Source organism: Cyprinodon tularosa, unplaced genomic scaffold (genome assembly GCF_016077235.1).
Source record: "Cyprinodon tularosa strain WSP-4 unplaced genomic scaffold, ASM1607723v1 ctg46, whole genome shotgun sequence".
NCBI classification, from domain to species: Eukaryota; Metazoa; Chordata; class Actinopteri; order Cyprinodontiformes; family Cyprinodontidae; genus Cyprinodon; species Cyprinodon tularosa.
In genome coordinates this window covers 446,897-465,870 of record NW_024039185.1, presented here as the reverse complement: position 1 = coordinate 465,870, position 18,974 = coordinate 446,897, and the positions used below count along the sequence as shown (strand labels likewise).

At 38.7% G+C, this 18,974-nt stretch overlaps 1 protein-coding gene across 1 annotated transcript; it reads left to right on the top strand.

Moving 5' to 3' along the window:
* Positions 1–3,501: 3,501 nt before the first annotated feature.
* LOC119793805 lies at positions 3,502–18,571 on the top strand. Its single transcript, XM_038301076.1, has 8 exons — positions 3,502–3,573; positions 13,331–13,372; positions 13,482–13,715; positions 13,809–14,090; positions 14,255–14,533; positions 15,967–16,167; positions 17,530–17,625; positions 17,698–18,571. Exons 1-8 carry the CDS (start codon positions 3,540–3,542, stop codon positions 18,267–18,269), a joined length of 1,740 nt encoding a protein of 579 aa, XP_038157004.1. The 5' UTR covers positions 3,502–3,539; the 3' UTR covers positions 18,270–18,571.
* The last annotated feature ends 403 nt before the right edge of the window (positions 18,572–18,974 follow it).

Sequence of the window (18,974 nt, the reverse complement as noted above, 5' to 3'; positions counted from 1 at the left end):
TCATCGTCTCATTTTCCTTTCCCATCGCCTGGCTTGCCACAGGTTTGCCTGCTGTGTCTTAAGGTAGCTAACAGCAGCAGCAACAGCCCTGATCGACACAGCTTATTGGCAAATTTGTATTACGTTTAGCCTGGTCCCAGAAGCTCTAGAGGGCTTTATCGTACAAACAGGAGAAGCGGCGCAAGTTAAATTACAGACTGTACTCCGGTTGGTCAGGTTGGGTCCAAATTAATCAGCAGGTGGGTCCGGATCCGGACCGTGGTCCATTAATCCATGACCTATTCCATGATCTATTCTATTCTGTTCATGCAATTTAAGTGATGGTTATGCAAACACATTGTGTACTTGTGAAGACTGGTGTTATGGTGTTGTTTCGTTTATAATTTTTTGTTCAAATGCAGCAGTTTATCTTCACACGTATGATTTCCTGACAGGAACCATTAAAAACGTATCTGAATGGATTTATCCTCATATTCTCCGTTTCTTGATAGGTGAGCTAAAACAGCTAAGGTTGTCAGGATGTGTTTTTAAGTTAAGCATGAGCAGGTTATTCCAGCAACAAATCAGGAAAACAACATACATCAAAAAGAAGAACATTTTCATAAAAGCAGTGAGGCTTTGTGATGAACACATTATAGAGAACTAAATAGAAGCTGTAGCTCCTAAAACAGCTGTGGCCAGTTTAAACAGAGGTGACGCATAAGACATGTACAGTGTGAAGTGTGAATAACCCAGTGTTAAACTCTGATTCGTTAAACTGATAAACAACAAACAGCAAGACAGTTGGTTGGTAGGCCTATGTGAAATGGCTATTGAAAAGTCAAAACTGTGGTAAAGGGTGACATAATGCTAAAAGTAGAAGTTACTAAAAGGTTTACATGTTAGACTTTCGCACGACTCCCCCATATTGTTTTATGTGTCTATATGTTGACATGTTGCTATGACCGACTCTAGTGTATGCACAGTCACAGTCAGACAGAGGTGAGTTTTATCAGCCTAGAAAAGACACACCGGGGAAACTCAGACTGGGATCATTAGTCCTCAAATGCTGGGACTTGTCCGGGGGGACTAGAGGCATCCAGGCGGAGTCGGTCTAAAGCGAGCATGTGGTGAGTTAATCTTTTCTCCTTTACTGACCCAGACGGGGTGTTGATGGGTGGACAGGCTGGTGAGCCCTTCGGGATAGATCCAGGAGGCAGAAAATAAGACAGACTTGGAGTCAACTAGACCAACTAGAAGGAGAGGAAAACAAGGAAGGTAAGATTTAACCAAGAGTTTCAAAAATCAGAGGAGCTAAAAGGTAGGTTACCACAGTGCAGAAGTAAACCAACTGGCATCCTTCCTAGAAAATCCACTTCTCTTAATACTGCCTACTGATTGCTGCTAAGTGGCATCAGGTGGGAGTTCACCCTGCCAAAACACACCCTGGGGAAGAGAAAGGTATAACACACATACCCACAACCAAGGCCCAACATATGTATGATGATGAGGCAATCAAAGGCAGGAACCTCTGCAGGAGCAGTCAATGGGTTAGTGACCACATCTTTCTGGAGATGGATGATAATGAACTTGTGAGTCACAAACCTGGTTTCATAGGTCAGTCCGAGCCCAGAGGGTAAGGTTGGTTCCAGCCGGTTGGCTGCCAATACAAGGCAGCAGGTGGCGCCCAGAGAGTCCCAGATGTGCCAATGTGTTTGTCTACCATCAGCGCCAGATTATTCGAGCTGTTTGGTAAAGGTAAGTCTAGCGTTCCTTATATTGTTCTAAGTTTCTGATTCTGACCTGTTTCTGCCTTTGGACTCCAAAGTTTTACTTTCCCCTGTCTGCTCTGTTAGTCTTGGTAGTTCTAGTCTGATTCCTGGATTCTGCCAGTTACCCAAACTTGGACTGTACTTCTGACCTTGGCTTGGATTTTCATCCGGTACCTCCTCGGCTCTCTGATCTTCTAGTCCGTAAACCTGATTCTGCTTTGATTTCGGCTCTGGATATTTCTTTACGGACACTGTTGCTCCTCGGCTTTGGCTGGCGTCAGCCCTTCTCATTATTCGGAACTCTTGGGGCGGCACCTTAGAACCAGGTTAGTGACTTTTGCTCATACTCGTGGTCAGTTCTTTATTCTAAGTCACTAACGTGAGTTTCTATCCCTACAGAAGATCTGGTTTGCCCTTCCCAGCTGACAAGCAGCCGCACGCCTATTAGTTTAAATAAAGGCTGATTTGAAATCATCCAGATCTGTCAACTTAGAATATTGGGTCCAAGGTTCCGAGCCCTTGACAGACATGGTTTGATATCACAAATCTAGAAAACAAAGCTGACAGAGCAGATGAGGGCAAAGCAAAAACTTGAAAATCCAAAAGCAGAAAACAGGTCAGAATCAGAATCACAGAAAAACGTTCTTGAATGCTAGAGTTACTCTAACAAAAACAGCTTGAATAATCTGGCGCTGATGGTAGGCAGAGAAACAGCATGAAAAGCAGAGGGAACCAGGTGGAAGCAATATGCGTTAATGAGCTGCCGGGGCAATTAGACAGGTGAACAGGAGTAACTGAAAACTGCAAACTTAAGAACTCTTTTGTCCCCCACGCCATCAGACTGTACAACGACTCACTGGGGGCGAGGAGGCGACACAGGACAGGGGGAAGAGGGAAGGAGTAGCAACACTTGTATTTTTTCTGTAAAATGTGAACTCCATATTTATCAGGACAAATCACATAGTGCAAGTGCAAACCATATTACTGGTCAATCTATCCGCCAAACTCCTATAATACATACACACAACTCCTATTATATACACTGTACTTAATCAGTATTATTTTTTGTATTTATATTTGTGTATTTGTATGTGTATTTATTTATTATTTTTTTTGCTTAATTTTAACTTAATTTAACCTAATACTTTTTGCCTTGTAAGCTGCTGGTAACCTTAATTTCCAGAGGGAGTCTTCCCAAGGGATAAATAAAGTACTGTCGAAGTCTAAGTCTAAGTCTGCCAAACATCAGCGCCAAGACCATGGCAGAATCATCACCCAAAATCATAAAAACCATTACCCAGATAAACATGTGCAATAAGATAGTTTATATTCTAATTTGAGTAATATTCTAATTCTATGAGATTCTAATTTTGAGGAATTCATTCAAAGTTTTAATGAAGTAAAAGTTATAATCATCAAAATTAAAGGAAACACTTCAAATATATCAGCCGGTGTGTAATGAATGAATATAATACAAGTTCCCTTTTAGATGGAATTACTGAAATAAATAAATAAACTTTTTCATGATCTATTTTTATAACCAGCACTTGCACCATCAGAAACTATAATAAGATCATATCAATAAAGAAAAATGACAGACAGGCTGGCATAAGATAATGCAGAGGAACAGTGGACAATCCTATAACAATTAAAACAGAAACGAATCAAATACACTCCACCCACTAAACAACTTCCTCAACAGAGCTAGATATTTGACTCAACAGCTTTTGTGGTGGTCACTTGTCAGCTCCCCGACTGATGTAGCATCTTGTTGCATTGCTTGGAACAATGACAGGTGGACAAGAACTGCTGCTCCTGGCAGGTAAGGAGGCTGCAGTTAGGCCTAAAGCAATTCGCTATCAGATATATAAACTTTTATCTCTCAAGCGTTAGATGAGATGAGCAATGGTTTTTATTTAAAGTACTGTTTTGCTTTTAGTATTGCTAATTGATTTCCAATCCACTAAGAGTGAAAGCTTTCAAAGCTCTGACTCCAGTTTCAGTTGAAGCAACTAATGTTGACTCAGCATATCTTCAAAAAGCATTTTGCAACTAACACTGGTAGAAGAAGTTAAGTTTACTTGTCCTTTGGTGTTTTCCTGGTGCAGCAAAACCAAGAAAAGTTCACAGACATAGGAACTAAATTACATTAATATATTTTCAAATGCCATCTGCAATGGACAGACATACACTATATTGCCAAAAGTATTTGCTCACCTGCCTTGACTCACATATGAGCTTAAGTGACATCCCGTTCCTAATCCATAGGGTTCAATATGACGTCGGTCCACCCTTTGCAGCTAGAACAGCTTCAACTCTTCTGGGAAGGCTGTCCACAAGGTTTAGGAGTGTGTTTATGGGAATTTTTGACCATTCTTCCAGAAGCGCATTTGTGAGGTCGCACACTGATGTTGGACGAGAAGGCCTGGCTCTCAGTCTCCGCTCTAATTCATCCCAAAGGTGTTCTATCGGGTTGAGGTCAGGACTCTGTGCAGGCCAGTCAAGTTCATCCACACCAGACTCTGTCATCCATGTCTTTATGGACCTTGCTTTGTGCACTGGTGCACAGTCATGTTGGAAGAGGAAGGGGCCAGCTCCAAACTGTTCCCACAAAGTTGGGAGCATGGAATTGTCCAAAATGTCTTGGTATGCTGAAGCATTCAGAGTTCCTTTCCTTGGAACTAAGGGGCCAAGCCCAGCTCCTGAAAAACAACCCCACACCATAATCCCCCCTTCACCAAACTTTACACTTGGCACAATGCAGTCAGACAAGTACCGTTCTCCTGGCAACCGCCAAACCCAGACCCGTCCATCAGATTGCCAGATGGAGAAGCGCGATTCGTCACTCCAAAGAACGCGTCTCCACTGCTCTAGAGTCCAGTGGCGGCGTGCTTTACACCACCGCATCCGACGCTTTGCATTGCACTTGGTGATGTATGGCTTGGATGCAGCTGCTATGGCAAGCCGTTTTAACATAAATTCGGTTTCGTCTGACTATCCATAATTACGTTCCAGATATCTTAAAATACTTTTTGACTAGACAAAACCACATTTTGACTATCCGGAACAGTAATTTAAGATATCTCTATTTACAATCTGATTAGGAAGAATAATAATTCAAGATATCTTCAATCACATTTTGACTAGTCAAAATTCCTTTCAAGATATCTCAAATTACGTCACCGGATTCCTCATTTAAAGCGTCACACATCGGTAATTATAATTTAAGATATCTCGAACGTAATTATGCCTAGTCAGTATTACAATTTTAGATATCTGAAGTAAGAGATTGCGTGTAAGCCTCTTATTGGCTGTACTAAGCTGTTCAAACAATTGCCTGAAGATTCAATGGTGCTGGCAGTTTTGGACAAAATTGTGAGAAAATGCCACAATATCGAAAGAGTTTTTCATTCTGGGTTATGTGGAGAGCGAGAAAAAAAGCATTCTTGAAGAATGCTTGCGGAATTTGCAAAGAATTTCTGATCAACTTTCTGCCGACACACACAACGCACTTAAAAACGGCATAGAGGAGCTGAAAGTGTTAATATCGACCCATGTCCGATCTGAAACAATGAATATTCGGCAGCCCGGGCCGGTTCAGGTAATAACCAGATGCAGTTTTTAATACTGTGGTAAAGCTTTCTGCCTCTTCGGAAATTATAGTAAAGCCAACTAGCTTTTGATTTTGACTTGCTAGACAGCACAAAGCATTACAGCACCCTCCTTCAGCTCCTCTGAAAATAAAAGCGCACCAAAGCTTCATGTCTGATTCACACTTAGATTTTCTTTTTATTTTATTTTATTGAAAAACAAATTCAAAATACTATTTCAAACAGTAGAAAGGTACAATTGAACAGATGCAATCCATAATGGTTTTTATAAGATAAAAAACTATAAACTTAAACAGACAAAAAATTTTAAAGAATCAAAAGGAAAAAATAGAAAAAAAGAAAAACAAAATAAAACAAGTAACACAGGGGTTTAGCTAAAGTATACTGCTATAAAATCTGAAGACCTGAAGGATTCTTTATTTTACAGTAACTTAAGTCATGAAAACGTTTTGCTTGGAAACTGGGAGACATTTTAAAGAATCTTCACTTGAGAATAAATCATTTTCCAATAATGAATATAATATTACATTAAAACACTTTTAGTAAGCTTGAAAAAATTCCTCTCCAGGTTATCATTCCAAAGTAGTCTTTTTCTGTAGAATTTCATAAATCCACCCAGTTCATGAAACACTCCTATAGCTTTAAAGAAACACTACAGAAAAAAGCATCTGTTGACACAAATTGTTTTCCTCCACTTTAGGAATGCAAAGATCCAGAGACAGAGCAGGGGGTCAGTGGGAATCCTACTGCTGCCACCTGGCCCTGGTTTGTCCTCATGGATGAGGTATTAGGACAGAGGCCCTCTGTTAAACCCACCTGTCCTAATTGCCTCCATCCCTGAGGACACAACAGGGCCAGGTGCTGCAGAGGCTGAGCAGCATCAGGGTGAAGATGAGGAAGAGAATGAGGATGAGAGAGGAGGGAAAGGAGAAAGAGAAGAAGGAGTGACGAGTTGGTTGATTTAATGAGGGAGGATATGAGATGGCAGAGGGAGGCGGGAAAGGATGGACAGATTATTTCATTTATTGGAGAGGATGGTGGACAGATGTTGATTTTTTTGTTTTGTTTTGTCTTTTACAAGTGGAGGTTCTGTGTTGCTGTTATTGTTAAATTAAATTATTAAATTGTTTATAAAAGTTATTGTTATCGGTGTGTCTTTTAACCTTTTTACATTATCTGTTTCATCACTTCTTTACAATTTAACCCCTTGAACCCTACGGACCCACCGGCGGGTCCAGCTGCTACGTGACCTCGTAATTTTACCAAACCCCCAGTATTGATGTAAAAAACACATTTGGCACAGTTTGGTGTCATTTATGGATAAATGTGCCAAAATGGCCTCTCCGCCTAAGAAATTTCTCACTAATACCATTCTAAAATAAATATGATTCATCTGATTGAGTCCAAATTTGGTATATTTTTACACAACATTTAGATTTAAAAGTCTGTACTACTTTTTTGTGCTATAAATAATATTTTGGTAGTGTTTTGCAATGTTTATTTCAAAGAAAATTTTGGCGAGGTTCAAAAAATGCAAAATATTTTGTCCCTAATATTTCAGGCAGGGTCAAAGCTACAATGGTGCTGACACCAGAAAACCATTCTATGACATCTTACCTTTACAGACGTACCAAAAGTTTCTTCTTAAATCTAATAGCTGTGAGGCTATAAGTGATTTACTTTTGTGTGTTTTTGTCAGGCGGAAATGTATTTATTCCCCCCGAGGGTGTAAGAAGTTAAGTAAACTTAGAACAACTTCTCAGTGACAACATCAGTTTATTTTTTAGAGAAGCAAGTATTTACAATAAACTATTAAAAACATTTTTAACTACATTAGATTTTAAAATTAACTACTACTATTTACGGAAGATATACAATAATTATTACTTGAGAACATATATATATATACACAATTGTCACTGAGCAGGAGTCCCTGGTGGTGCTGCTGGACTGGATGGGATGGGATGCCACACAGATGAGCTTGGAGTCTTCTGACTGCGAGTCGGACATCATCTGGGGGGTCACGGGCTCCCAGGCAGATGTTGTGCAGGACAGCACATGCCATTATGACCTGTAGAAAAAAGGAGACAAAAATTTTTATTTTTATTCAGTCATCTATCTTTTTTCATTATCTTTGCTACATGAATTATTAGAAATTTTATTTTACCTAATCTAGATCCACTATTTAACTTTTTTTTTTCTTTCGTTTTTAGATTTAGAATTTTTTTTTCTGTTTTTGTTATATAATTGCAAATAAAATCAGGCAGTAAGGGGATAATTTAGACAAATAATGATTTATTTCTCAATCTAACACCGTTTGGGTTCTCAACACAACATTAGTAATGGTGAAAGTAGTGATTTAAGTCAGTTATTTACAGGGTTTGTACACATTTAACTATGCAATTCAAATTACTAAAGTTACAAACAAGCTTATATCAAGTCTTACAAATGAATCTAAAATTTGATAAACATATTCGTCAATCTGCTGACAAACGTTTGTTTAATAGCTGGTATATTCTGATCATTAGCAGGCCCCTGTGGGGGAAAATAATAACATGTAGCCTAGATCTTACCTCTCCACTGCGCTCTCCCAGCCTGAGAAAAATCCGTCGACGGTTTTGCTGCCGCCGAAGCCGTCAAAGCCGACTCTCCTCCTCCAATAATAAGTAAATAAAAAATAAAATAAAATAAAAATTTCCATATCACAGCCATCGGAGCCTTCGGAGCATCCTCCTGGGTCCTCCTAAGGCTGGGTAGGCTGGGTCCTTCGAAGAACGCAGCCTGCAAATTGAGACGCAGCTATCGTGGACCACTGAATAGCACAATCAATTAGCTAGCAAGGCTAACACCTGTCCGCCAAAACGCTACGCAAATCTCTGACGTTTTTGATTTATGGCAAGATATCACTGATGTCATTTTGACTAGTCAGAATGTCAATTTAAGATATCTTTAATGGAAAAGCTGAATAATTCAAGATATCTTTAATTCATTTAGAGATATCTTAAAAGGAATTTCGAATAGTCGAAATTACAATTCAAGATATCTTTAAATTTGTTTTGTCTAGTCATTATTTGCTTTTAAGATATCTATAATTGAGTTTTCACTAGTCAAAACTGCATATCTCCTATCCTAAAATACATTTAAGATATCTTGAAATATGGTGGCATTTGAGATATCTTTAATTAGAATTATGACTAGTCAAAACTAAAATCGAGATATCTTCAATTTCCTTTATGACTAGTCGTAATTTAATTGTAGATATCTGAAATGTGTATTTCAGATAGTCAGTAATTAATTCTAGATATCTTAAATTGACGTCTCCATACAAGTTAATGGTAAATCTGACGTCATTTCGACTAGTCAGAATGTAATTAGAGATATCCCGAATAGGAATTTTGACTAGTCAAAATATATTTAGAGATATCTTAAATTACTAAAACGTCTAGTCATAAAACAATTTGAGATATCTTGAATGTAAAGGTGGAGCAGCCGAATTTATGTTAAAACGGCTTGCCATAGGCCACATGAAGTTTGGAGGTCTGTAGTGATTGACTCTGCAGAAAGTTGGCGACCTCTTCGCACTATGCGCGTCAGCATCCGCTGACCCCGCTCCGTCAGTTTACGTGGCCTACCACTTCGTGGCTGAGTTGCTGTCGTTCCCAAACACTTCCATTTTCTTATAATACAGCTGACAGTTGACTGTGGAATATTTAGGAGCGAGGAAATTTCACGACTGGATTTGTTGCACAGGTGGCATCCTATCACAGTTCCACGCTGGAATTCACTGAGCTCCTGAGAGCGACCCATTCTTTCACAAATGTTTGTAAAAACAGTCTGCATGCCTAGGTGCTTGAATTTATACACCTGTGGCCATGGAAGTGATTGGAACACCTGATTCCAATAATTTGGATGGGTGAGCAAATACTTTTGGCAATATAGTGTACATGTCCAGGGTATAACCTGCAATGTTAACCCTAAACCCTTTAGACTGCTGAATATAGGCCCTGACACTCTGTCACTATTACTGACCAGCGGTAAGAAAAGTATGGATGTTTTATTTGCCAAGGTGGATGGTGAATATGTATTTGATCAAAATCAAGTTCTTGTTTTTTTATTTAGGAGCTTCTCTTTGAAACAAAAAGTTTGAGTCAGCCTTTCTATTTTTAGGTTGGGTTCAGTATATGTTTTGTTTTTTTGTTTTTCATACCATTTTCTGCTTTTCTTTTTGTGTTTCTTCATATATGGGAATTTTGGTCCCATTTAAACAGTCCTTCAAATTAATCAGGCAGGCCAGATACATTTTATTTTCAATAAGATTATTATGATTATAATAGTATTTATGGACAGGTTGTGATTTGGGAAATTAGGGAAAGAAAATGGATGAGTTTTAGAAAAAAAGCAGGTTTAAGTTTTGAGAGGAACTAAATAAGTTTTGTGTGGAAAGCTAAAGGATGAAAGGATTAAAGGCATTCAGTAATCGGTTGTTTTGCGACAGAACTGAACAAAAGGCCCTATATAAAAAAACAGAGAACTCTAAAACCGTATAAAGCTACTGTAAAGTAAAAATATGTAAAAAAAAAAAAAAAAAAAAAAAAAAAAAAGAATACAATTCAGTAAATAGAACCTAACCTGATTAAAAATCATGAGAGAAGGAGTTTGAATTTTACTTAATATGCAAATATTATTGAAAATATACTTATATCAAACTTGCCAAAAAAGTAAACGTAAGTAAAAGTAAGTGGCAAAGCTACTTATATAAAATATTTGATGTCTGTTTTTATTGTGTCGAAAAAGTACAGATTAATTATGAAGAGGAACCAACTAAATGCTGCATGGGTGTGATACCTTCCTCTCTGTTCTGTTTTTTATGACTTCTGGGTGTGGAAAATAGAATAGATTAGAATAAATACCAAAAAAATTCCTGCCCTCTACATGCAGTAAATAGTTCAAGATACAAATAAAGGCATATTAAAACATAAAAGCAAGTGTTTAAAAAAAAGCCCCCATCCCCACTACGCCCTGCTCCACTGAGATGAGGCGCAACTTAATTCAATATAAGAAATGAAAAATTTATTTCAGTTCAGTATCTGTAAGTTGTTGTGCCTCCATATCTTCCTCTGTTCTTTTGCCAACAACAAACCCCAATTGCTGCTCTCTGTTTTGGCAACCCTGGAAACTCTCACATAGGTGGCTCTGGTTTTGAAAAAAAAAATAATGCAGCATGTAGACAGGGTGTCTACATGCTGAAAGTCACTTAAGAATCTTGGCAAAAACAGGGTTTTTAGTTGCTGGCTCACACACAAACAGGTCATAAGCTAAGAGATTTCCAGGAATTTTTTGACAGAGCGTCCAGTCGTGGACGTAAAACTACACAGTGCGATATTGAGACTATAAAACAGCCTTAGATTAAATGAGAGTTGGGGGGGATGTCTGACGATGTAGCGCTGAACATATGAAGTGTTTAAGACAGCTGTAAGAATTCAAATTGTAATTAAATGTTTCGTGGTGAATCGTGGCCTTCTTTCTGTCATAAGGGAATTCTACCAATGAGGTTCCACAGAGTCTAAAGGAGAGAAATCGATTTCTCTCTCTGTACGTTACCCTGTGTTCTGTTGGAGACGGTTTATACTGAAGACTGCAGTATAAACCAGTTGTTGGCACAGTGGTAAGGCACAGAAGCAACTGTCCTTATGAACACCTCAACCAAGTTCATTTTTTCTTGTATGAGCCCCACAAAATCAGGATTTCCTTTCTGTAGGGAGGCTCATAGTCTCTGATTAAGAGCTACCACTTTACCGCCATCATCGAGCTTCAAAAGCAGACGTTAGAGTCTGTTTGAATTTGACTTTTTCTCTCTGACTGAGAACATGATCTATGTGGATCAGTGGCGGCCGGCCCATAGGGGGCGCTGGGGCACCGCCCTCCCTGATAAGAAGAGAGAAACGTAAAATATATTTTTAGAAATTAACTCATAAATGTCTGTTTTACTCTCTAGACTGTGTAACTATAAGCAAAACAAATTATATAAACTACATTTCCCTATCTACTGTCATTAATTTGTGGATTTCCACAGACAGACTCCTACCGTCTCTGTTCTGGGGGCTGTGATCAGACTGACCCACATTTGCAGAGAATCTGTCAATCATGTACTATTGCTAGGTGAATTTAATGGCCAATCAGCGTCTCGGAACTTTATGTTATTGGGGCGCTGAAAATACTGCGCTTTAACAGGCTTCTGAACCCAAGCGCAAGTGCAGACAATTAGAGGGAAGATGGCGAATGTAACGAGCGAGATGCAGCTTCCACCAAATTCGGTGAGATCCTTATTTATCTACCCGTTTGCCAGAAGAACATCCCTGTTGTAGGATATGAACATTTCATGTCATGGTTATTGTGACTGTGACGAATCCACCTCGTCGCTTAAAACAACCTCTCTAACTTTGCGTGCCACACACACATTCCTGTTATACTGTGTTTGTGAGGACCAATACACTCGCGCTGAGATCAGTAGCTCTATTAACTTAAAACACACAAGCTGTCCTGGTTACCTGCTGGCGTATTGAGGGTGCACACTTAATATTTCAGTGGGGTTAGCCGTGTGTGTGTGTGTGTGTGTGTGTGTGTGTGTGTGTGTGTGTGTGTGTGTGTGTGTGTGTGTGTGTGTGTGTGTGTGTGTGTGTGTGTGTGTGTGTGTGTGTGTGTGTGTGGGTATGTGGGGGGTGTGGGTGTGTACGTGTTTATGCGGGGACTTGTCATCTTCAGTCTGGCTGCGTCTTTGCTGGGTTCAAACCCAGTTTGGTGTAATTGAATAAGTCAATGAATCTGTGTAAAAGAATTAAGTTGTAAAAATTATTTGTTTTTGTACATCAATTGTTTGTGGAGGTAATATATGGACAAAACTGATTAATGAGAAGAAATCAGAAATAAGAGAGCCTGAGGTGAGGGGCTTAAACTATTTAATGAGGGCTGTGGGAAGAAAAGCGGCAATTTTTGTTTTCTGTTTCTTTGTTACATTGCTGGTAACTGGAGGGAGGCTGAGGCCCAGAGTATCTTGTATATGTTTAGTTTCTTTTGCACCCTGTTTTGAGTTTTTGAGCTCAATAAATCACCAACACCGGTCACCCGACTGAGACTGGATTCTTGGAGGCCAAAGAACCCCGTCACAGTGACCCAAATCATCACTGTTACTGTTATTATATAGTAAATTAAATCATTACTGTTAAATTGTATGTATTGTCCAATTGTTTATTTGAATTCTTATTCCGGGTTAGTTGGAGACATACACTAGGCTATATCAGCCCCACCAAAAATATTTTTCACCAGCCGCCACTGATGTGGATGGATATGAAAAGTTGGATTAAAGAGTTATGTTGGTGGCCTTTTTAAAAGTTATTTATTTGGTACAATTTTGAAGGCTAATTTATTTACTTCGGAGTGATTTTTTTATTTTAATAGAATTTTTCTTTAATAGTTTATCTCATATTCACAATAAATCACTTTTGTTAAAATAATTCAACTTTATTGATCTCACATTGGAGAAATTTACCTCTGCATTTAACCCATCCTTTTGGGAAGCAGTGGGCTGCCATCACGGGGCGCCCGGGGAGCAGTGTGAAGCTAAGGGTCTTGCTCGGAGACCCAGAGTGGAAGTCTGTGGGAGTGGGTTTCAAACTCAGAACCTCAGGATTCCAAGCCCCATGCCCTAACGACTAGGCCGCCACTCCACCTAATTACAAATTATGATGCTTAATTTAATTACTTACGAGTGATTTTTTTTAATTCTAACTGAATTTTTCTTTAATAGTTCATCACATATTCACAATAAATAATTTTTGGTTATGATAACAAGATGACATGCAGATAAAAAAATATATTTCCATCAAACATAAGACTGTTTTAAAACAATTGAAATGATTCTTATTTGAGAAAAAATTAAATTATTTATCCTTATTTTTATCAATGATATAGCAGTGATCCCTCTTCTGGTGAGATGTCAGTCGAAGCCAACAGGTAATCGGAAATCACTTTTCTGAAACCTTTTCCTGTATCCAAGTTACATCAGTATATGTATAATTACACAAAATAACCATTTGCTTTTATAACTTCTCTGCCTCCTCAGTGTCCATATCCCCCCCTCTGATTGAGATCTTTACTGGAGACTTGTTTTACTTGCATTGTAAGGGTGGTCAGAGTGGAAGCCAAGCGACTTGGAGTTTCAATGACACTGCTGTCGATGCTTCATCCAGTGGAAATAATATCCTTAGGATACCAACTGCTTCCCTCATGAACTCAGGAAACTATAAATGTACAATCAGCGGCCAAACAAGTGATCAGTTCCCCATCAAGGTTCACGGTAACAGCACTGAAGTAAAATGTTGAGTTCAACCCTTCAATGCAAAGAAGTGTTATCTGTTCATTATTATTAATATCCTGGTGTCCAACACAGCATACGTTCCCATTGCATCACTCACCATCCAAACAGGCCATCCAGTGGTGCGAAAAAACAGCAAAGTTATACTGGAAATAAGAAATGATGATGGACTGGATGGATGGGAATGCAAAGTCAACCGGGGAGAGGAGACCAAAAGGGTTATCCTTAGACTGGAGCACAAAAATGCAACATCACTCGCTTTTGAAACCACCGAACTGAGAGTCCCACAGACCATTTATTGGTGTTATCACAAGACTAAAAATCAAAGAAGTAATCAAGTCATACTGAGAACCACTGGTAGGTTTATTTCACTTTTTATGCCATTGGTAGACATCTACGTCGGACTGAAATCTCACAGCTCTTAAAGTCGCTACAAAAGCCTTTACAACCATTAATGCTTTCTGTATGTGTGGTCTAAGATGTGCTTCATTTTTTTTAATCCACTTTTAAATGTATTTCAGTTAACGAAGTGACTCTGGAAATGTATCCGTTTCCTGCAATAGCAGGAGAGAGAATGACTCTGAGTTGTCTTGTGTGGGGAACGGATGAAGTCAAGAGATCAGTTTTCTACAAAGAAAACACAGTCATTAAGACAATTAACGGAGAATCGTTTCAATTGGATTCAGTTAATGAATCTAATGTTGGAAAATATAAGTGTGTTGCCACCTACAGACACAAAGGCCAGACTATTCCAACTCCACATCAATATGGTTCTGATGCTCAAGAAGTGCTTGTCCATGGTACGCACTCCCACTATTTATACCTATGACTACTATTAACTATTCACTGTTTACCCAAATGGCTATTTACTTTAACTGACAGCAAAAGATACAGCCTTCCAGCTCTTTGCAAAACACACATCAAAGCTAAACAAGAATAATATTGTTTGGAATTTTCTAAATTAAACACTAAAACAGTAGTTTCTACTGTCTCAAAATTATACAGCTTCTATATGAAAAGCATCTGTAGCATTAAATAAAGCACCTTTCTGGTGTTGGTATGGCTGGATGTGTGTTTTCATAGCCAGACTGCAGCTTCTGTCAGCATTACTGAGGAGTCTTAGCCGACTACTCAGAATAAAACCCTTCAGTTACCTAATATGAACATGTTTGTTTGCTTCAGCTGCCTTTTCAACAGCTCACCGTAGAGTTTTTTTTAACAGAGCTGATGTCAGGCAGTATTATGGCTGCTCCAATGTTTTCCTTGACTTCTTCTGAAACTAGGCTTTGTACAACCTCTAGGAATCAATGCTAACATTTGAAAGTAGAATCTAACATATTTGAATATAAAATTATATCCAAGCTTCAGCTTCCAAGGAGAAAGAGATGCTTGATTAAATCCGTCTTTTAGATTGAGAGCAGCAGGTTTACATTCCCAAAGAGTAAAGCACTCCGAGAAAAAACCCTGAGCCTTTGCTGTGCTTCACTTTAGGCATGATGGTGGTCTCTTCAGAGCATGCTTCATTCATATTCCTGCAGGAGTCCAAAGGAATATGGCTGATCCATCAGTCAGAAAAATTCCAGTTGTGAGGCATGTCTTTACAGAACAAAATCCCCAAACCTTTTTGGCCTCTGTATATATCTGTAAATGATCAGGTTCAAGCCGTTCTTGTGGTGTTGGGTTGATAGTGTAGCTGCTGGTGTTCAGGTGTGGAGCCCATTAGCTTTCAATAGGACCCTCACTGTGGAACGTAGCTGTACCTGAGGTCACACCTGGGTATGAAAACATGTGCAATTACTAAGATGTCAGTTCAGGATGTTGAATAATTATGAGACCACAATGGTCACTGAAAGTAGGACAGGTTTGAATTTAGAAAAAATCCTTGTCTAATTAATTATACTTAGCAACTTAAACCAGGAGTCTGCAACTACAATTGTTGAGCTTCTGAGCTGCAGCTTTTGGAAGTATCCTGCCTCCAACACCCTGAACCAAAAGACCAAATTACCTGCTCGGCATGTCATCAATTTTAAAGCAGGGATGCATCCAAAGGTTATAGGATAGTGGCACTCCAAGATTGGAACCACAACTCCTGATTTAAACATTTCTTGTGTGACTTGATTAAGGCAAAAAGTTTAATAACTTTGATCTTGGCCAATAAACCTAATTTGCTGCAGGGTCTGAATCGTTTTTGGTACACCGTTAATTCTGTTTTGCTTCTTTCCTCCTGTTTTAGCTTCTCCTGTCAGAGCACAACTTTCTGATCATGGGACTTGCACGTGTCCAGCGTGCGAAGGCACTATGTCATACAGGTACTACAAGAAAATGGGTAATTCCTGGAAAATGCTGGACCCAGATATGAAACCCAGTCATGGTGTCTACCACTGCAGAGCTGTTTCAGACAACATGAGGACTTTACCCAGCTCCTCTAAGGAATGTGAGTACCTTCTTCTAAAACAGCAATTACACAACGCAATTACAGAATATTATTCATGACGAAGTATTTTTGACAAAAACAGATTTCTGCTCAAAGCTCTACACCAGTGTTTTTCAACCCTGGTCCTTAAGGCACCCACTCTGCATGTTTTGGATGTTTCTGAGGTTCAGGACACCTGATTCAGATGATTACAGTACAGCAAAGCCTGATAATCTGCTATCAATTGATAACAGGTGTGTTAAAGCTGGGAAACATCTTAAACATGGAGGGCAGTGTGCCTTGAGGACCAGGGTTGAAAAACATTGCACAAAAGGTGCTCACTAAAATTTAACACAAAGGATAAAATGATACAATCCTTATCAAAATGCTGTCTGAAGTTGGAAAGCTGGTACATGTGTAGAAATATCTGAACTATTAAACTGTTCATTTCCTTAACAAGTCTGATTATTCCAGAAAAGTCCAGAATTCATTCACATAACATAAGTTCGACAAAACAAAGGAGGATAGCCAATATCACAAAGAAAACATATCATGGATTATTATCTAATGAAATTCAAAAACATATTGGGAACAAAATTATTGAGATCTATTGATCTGAGAAGAGTTTCTAAGGATTTTTCTGACACCTTTTTGATCTTTTCAAGTAACCCAGGTCCTGTTCACATGTGGCTGTAATGTAGATACTGTAATAGTCTGTTGTGGTGAGAAGATAGCTTAGCCAAAAGTTGTATTTTTTATTTTCTATAGTGTTCCTACGGTACTTACTTATCTATTTTATGTTTTTTTTTTTTTTTTTTTTCCCATCTTAGTGTATTTTATGGTTTTTATGCATTTCTTCTTTTGTGCAACATTTCGGTTCTATTGCTTTTTTAATTTTTTATTGCTATGAAAAAGGTGAAACTCTTCAGCTATTAGCTTCCTCCGTAGTGTGGCCAGACACTCCCTATAGGATGAGGGGCTTAGCCATCCAGGAGAAGCTCAGAGTAGAGCTACTTGTCCTCCACATTTAGAGGAGTTAGATGAGGTGGCTCTGTTTCGGACGCCTCCATCAGAGGGTATTCCAGGAACGTCCAACTGCGAGGAGACCCAGGGCAGACTAGAGGGTTAATGTCCCTCGCCTGGCCCCGGTGCTTCTCTGGCTTCCACCAGAGGAGCTGGAGAAGATGGGAGAAATTCACACATAAGTTTTCCTATTTAGATACGTTGAAAAGAGAGAAAAAGCAAATGTATTTGCTACCGAAGATGAGTATCATCTAGTGACATTAAGGACTGGGATTATGAAAAAACAACTTTATGAGGCCCTGCTACAACTCTGTCTTTTGCTATTACTCCATACCTTGATATTTGATGTTTCACTTTCAGTTGGAGCCAGTATACCTTGGTACTTGGGTTTGATCCCAGTAGGATTAATCATTTTCGGTGTGGCATTTTACTGTTATAAGAAGAGAAATGCTCAAGGTAAGCAACAGTCTTCATGTTTTGTACCTTTTGACTGCATTTTGGCTACATAAACCCTCACATATCTTTCAGCTGCAGTGGACATTTATGAGCAAGTGCAGATGAGGCCAACAGGGGATGCAAATTATGAGGCTCTGAATGTGTCGCGCATGAAAGGGGGTGAATATGACACAATTCAACCAGGATCAGAAGGCAGAGAGAAGAAAGGTGGCGAATACGAGGCACTGGCGAAAACAGGCACCAAGGAGGAGGTTTATCACACTCTGGGAGATAATGTGGCATCAGGAGGAGAAGGAGGATACGAAGCCCTAAAAAGAGAAGGAGTCAAAAAAGATGAATATGACACCCTTAAAACCAAATCAGGAGAGGAGAGGCCAGGGACAACACGTGAGGGAGGAGACGATGGTTATGAAGCCCTAAAGAGGGAAGGAGTCAAAAGGGATGAATATGACACCCTTAAAACCAAGTCAGGAGAGGAGAGGCCAGGGACAGAACGTGAGGGAGGAGACGGTGGTTATGAAGCGCTAAAGAGGGAAGGAGTAAATAAGGATGAATATGAAACCCTGAAAACCACACAAGCAGAGGGAGGGTCAAGCTCAAAAAGTCAACTGCAAACAGTGGTAGAGATAAATCCGACCAAATAAACGGTGGTTTGAGATAAAAATGATAGGGTGTCTTTCATCCAGAGGTGAGAAGATTGGCTAAAAACTGTAACTTCAGTAAGAGAAGCATTACTTCCACTTGTTTTACACAAGAAGATGTAAACTTTCCAAACATTCACTTAATAAACAACGAACTTAATTTGAACAAAAACTTGCATTTAGAGAGATAAGAACAAATTCTGGTATTTCAATTAATACAAACTGAAAGCAGTTAATGTCATTAGAATGTACTTTTAATTCAATGCAGATTTAATGATAAGAGAAGTTTATCTTAATGTAAGTTCATAATTAAATCTAAATTTGAGAACATAAAATACATAACGACTATATTTATTCCTGAAGGCTTAGCTGAATTTCTATGCAAATGATGAAAAGTTCACACAGTTTTGTTATATTTAATTTATATAGATAAGTTTTTTTTTTATTCATAGAAATGCAGTAAAAACTACTATGTTTTATTGCTTTAAGAAACTCAACATACTTTTAAATTTACTACTTACATTACACATATATGCAAATAAAACCTTTGGTTCTGAGGATATCTTCCGTGCTATATTTCACGATATATAAACAGCTTTGGCTTAATGTATAAACAAACATGCAAACTAGAGATTAAATGCAGGAGACATTATTACATGATGTGCAGATGTTTTTTTTCATTTTTTAAACTGAAATAACACATTTTGT

Excerpts from the sequence above, each read along its gene's own strand:
- LOC119793805 (XM_038301076.1), top strand. The coding sequence starts at position 3,540 with ATGACAGGTGGACAAGAACTGCTGCTCCTGGCAG. Across the intron at positions 13,716-13,808 it reads GTTCCCCATCAAGGTTCACG|CATACGTTCCCATTGCATCA; the intron begins GTAACAGCACTG and ends TGTCCAACACAG. Across the intron at positions 14,091-14,254 it reads AGTCATACTGAGAACCACTG|TTAACGAAGTGACTCTGGAA; the intron begins GTAGGTTTATTT and ends AATGTATTTCAG.